The sequence below is a fragment of the Pseudomassariella vexata genome (assembly GCF_002105095.1).
Source record: "Pseudomassariella vexata strain CBS 129021 chromosome Unknown BCR38scaffold_29, whole genome shotgun sequence".
Lineage (NCBI taxonomy): Eukaryota > Fungi > Ascomycota > Sordariomycetes > Amphisphaeriales > Pseudomassariaceae > Pseudomassariella > Pseudomassariella vexata.
In genome coordinates this window covers 211,180-214,897 of record NW_024467984.1, presented here as the reverse complement: position 1 = coordinate 214,897, position 3,718 = coordinate 211,180, and the positions used below count along the sequence as shown (strand labels likewise).

General features: G+C 49.1%; 1 protein-coding gene across 1 annotated transcript; it reads right to left on the bottom strand.

Annotated features, from left to right (window-relative positions):
* Positions 1-232: 232 nt before the first annotated feature.
* Positions 233-1,985, bottom strand: BCR38DRAFT_357270 (uncharacterized protein; the record flags this gene model as incomplete). Its single annotated transcript, XM_040857091.1, has 2 exons — positions 233-1,800; positions 1,850-1,985. The coding sequence occupies 2 exons, from the start codon at positions 1,983-1,985 to the stop codon at positions 233-235; spliced, it is 1,704 nt and encodes a 567-aa protein (XP_040709499.1).
* Positions 1,986-3,718: the final 1,733 nt, after the last annotated feature.

Sequence of the window (3,718 nt, the reverse complement as noted above, 5' to 3'; positions counted from 1 at the left end):
TCATGGGGTTACGTATCATTTACGAAGCCTAAAAACGCTAGAGTTCCTTAAGCTTATTACCACCGTATAAGTTAGGTAAAGCCTAATTGATAATTATTTTAATTTTCTTGGAGTCTATTCGGCTACCCTTATTAGAGATCAGGCTAAGGTATTCAGTTTTAGAGACGCTAAACATATTCTTATTAATATCGATATATAGGCCTAGTCCCCTTAAACGCCGCTGTGAGCAACGTCATGTGCGTTCATCATCGCTGTCATCCTCCACTGGAACGTCCCCCGCTGGCTCAAACTGGACGACCACGTTTAACATAAGCGCCTTCCGGTTGCTGCCGATGACCGGCATCCAATTACACTCGGCAGTCTTAACGCACCACGGGTCCTGCATCATCGGAAGGATCTTGCCCGTTTGCATGTTTTCAAATTCGAATGACAGCAGACGTTCCTTTTGATTCTTCTGTAGCCTCACAAAGGGGCCTCCCACAATCCTCATTCGATCGTCAAGCCTGTACTTATCGAGGCACCAGAAACGAAGCACTCGCGACACGACTAAGCAGGTCTTCCATGTATCGTAATCGACAAAGTCTAGAATCATGCGGTACAGTTCCTGCGGCAGAATGCCTTCCGACTTGGATGCTGCGCGGCGGCTCGCAGCGACCTCGAAGAAGTTGACGAGCGCTGCGAGTCCGGGGAACATATTTCGTAGTCTTCGCGCGGTGCCCTTCCAGTTCGACTGCATGATGTACTGACCGCGCTGACGCTGGATCTTCATCCCGTCCTTTAGCTCTGGTCGCTCGCGCGGATGTGTGCTCACACAATATCCTGCGCGCAGAGGCGAGAGAGCGACAGCTGAGCTGACTCTAACGAATGGCTTCTCGTCATCGTCCAAAGACACTTCCGAAAAGGATACTTTGAAAAGTGACAAGACTACTATCTGAAAGTTAGTGCGTCCCTGTTCGATGCCCCAGCTAACGGCCTTCGAGATGGCCTCGCCATCAACCACTAGCGTAAGGCTGACAAGCACGTCATCGAGCCAGTACATCGTCTCGATAGGTGACGCCCCTGGGGGCTCCCCCGGTCGATGAGACATGGAGCCAAATTCCAGCAACGGAGCGCTGTTGCCAACCCACTCTTCGTCAAGCCATCCAGGCGACTTTGGGAGGTGTTGCGAGTTGCAATTCCACAAGCAGTCATGTCGAGGGTTACACTGCTGAGCAGGAAAGGAATGAAATTTGGCCTGGCCAGAGGCAATCGAAACGAGGGCAAAGGCCAGCTCGCGAAAGGGAAACGAGTCCGGGCTCCACTCCCTCCCAAATCCAATAATGTCATTCTTGCAATCAATAAGCACCGTGGCCAGAACGAATATAAGGAACACGTTGTGCGCCTCTCGGATGTTCGTCCGTGGAGTTACGATGCGGAAGGCATAGTCGATCACCTTGTTCGGCTTGGGAAGCTCCAAAGCCAGTGATGCCATATGCTTTTCTGGGCAGATGTCGAGGGAGATGGTGGGCTTGCGCAGGTAGATACTCTCGACGATTGCCCGAAGCCATAGATCGTCCTGGCGCGGGATGTTCCCTAGCACCCAGTGTATGCCGTTGTCCATTGTGAGAACCTCGTCGTCAATGTTGATGATGTACGAGTATTGGAGGCTGCTGTCATGTAGCTGCGGTAGCTCGGATGGCAGCGCTATGAACTCGCGAAACTGCGAATAGTCTGGCTCGGACAGGTCGTGGATCTCATAGACATGCTGTTCAAGTGCGCGTTCCCTGGCGGCATACCTTTCTCGCATCGACTTGAGCCACTCTGCGAATCGTTAGCATGACATAATGCACGGGTTGTTCTCCATACGTACTCAGGTACCCCTCGGGGTCGGGGGGAATGCTCGCTACAATTTGGGCGCCGAGACCCTCGAAGTAGCCGTCTAACTGATGATGACGAATGTAGTAGCGCTTGTTGTAGCGTACTATCTCGAGAGCTGGAGTTCCCATTTCGATCTTTCGGAAGAATCCGATGTTCCTTCGCGCCGCTCCCTTTAACAGAAAGAAAATTCGTATTAAGAGGATTGTGGGTGGTAGACAGTTGACTTGACGCGACGCAGGTGCAATATGTCAGAAATAAAGGTCCCCTGATTATGAGGGCAAGACTGTAAGCCACTGAACCTAGCTAAGGTCTCTCTACAAAAGATCACACACAACAGCAAAGAAAAAGAGAAAAATATAGATCATAACACGCAACAATCAAACCATCACACAGAACGGTCACATTACCGTCACATCAAGGTCACACCGCAAGATATATGAATATCTGACACAATATTTCTTCCAGTCTAGCTTGCCACGACCACTAACCCTGTGCGCTACTAGTTATGTCGCCTCGGCGGGTAATCTTAGGTGGTTAAAAAAGCTTTAATAGCCACTACGAGTGCCCCGCTAAGGGTACTGCTGACGACACTGTGGCTAAGCGGCCTTATAGTTGTGATGCGTCTCCTTTATGTGTACGAATACTTTTTAGTCTAGTCTGTTCGACTTACGATATCAAATATAAATATGCAAATTATTCAACTCGTGCCTTCCGAACGTCCCCATTATCATCACCATCTGCTAAGTACGTCACTAGACCCCCTTTTATGCCGCGCCTGGGGTCTTGGAGGGTCATTCTTAGACTCTGGTGGTCCGAAATAAACAAGGGGTTTCGGCATTGATCTTTCCGCTGTAGCATATTCGCCTTAGCATATTTAGACACATTACGACCGTTCTCATGAACTTCGCTCTTGGTCGTCCCTTTGATGCACCGTAGGCTGGGGGAGCGGGCTAGATCGTAAGTTGAAGGCAAGTCCGGTTACCTCTCCAAATTGTTCCAACCTTCTTTAACTATCGGTGATTGAATTCTGTTCACTTATCTGTAAACTATAATTAACTAATCGCAATGGCGGGAAAGAAATGTCAGGGTACGTGCGTAGATGATACAGTGGTATAGGTCGTGCCGAGAAATCTGCTATTTACGTACGAATAGATGGATAGCGCCGTTTCGGTCGACGAGCCTCTAGATGTGGCTTAAGACATTGGGTTTTTTTCATTAGCCCTGGAGCAGCTCAAGCCATCGATAGGGAAATTCTCTAATCTTTAAAGTGTTGAGTACTGCAAAAGGCTGAGCGTGTGAAGGTCAACCCTCGCAGACTCACTACAACCAGGTGACTTACAGCTGGAACACCTGCCATGGCAGTGCCAGATGGGAAGCCAATCATAACCCCTGTAGGAGCCCCGCCAAGCGTGGACGACTTAGTCGCGCTCCCTCAAACCTAAGTTGTCATCTTCTTTCCTTCGCTCCTTAGAGTGGAATCTTCGTCGATAGCACCTAATCGAGGTCTCTACCAATGCGATTCAACCCAGGTCGTGACAGAGCGCACCACAGGCATGTTTGCACTAAGAGGGTTAAGGGATGGAATATGTATGCTGTCAGAAAACCACCTGCAATTTCGTTAGGTTGGCTATATATTATATTGTGTTACGTTACACGTGTGTCTGACCGAATAGTTGTTCCGCTAATTTAGTAGTGTTGAATGGATTCAGCCTAGATCCGGTGCAAGGAGTGACTTAAAAGAAACGCATGGAACCCTTGGTGTATTCACCGCCTAAGATCTGGCGAGTAGCGCCTTCTTCTACCTTAAACAGACTTCATCCTAAGGCCTAATAGTAAATAATTTTCTACCCATAGAGCGCTG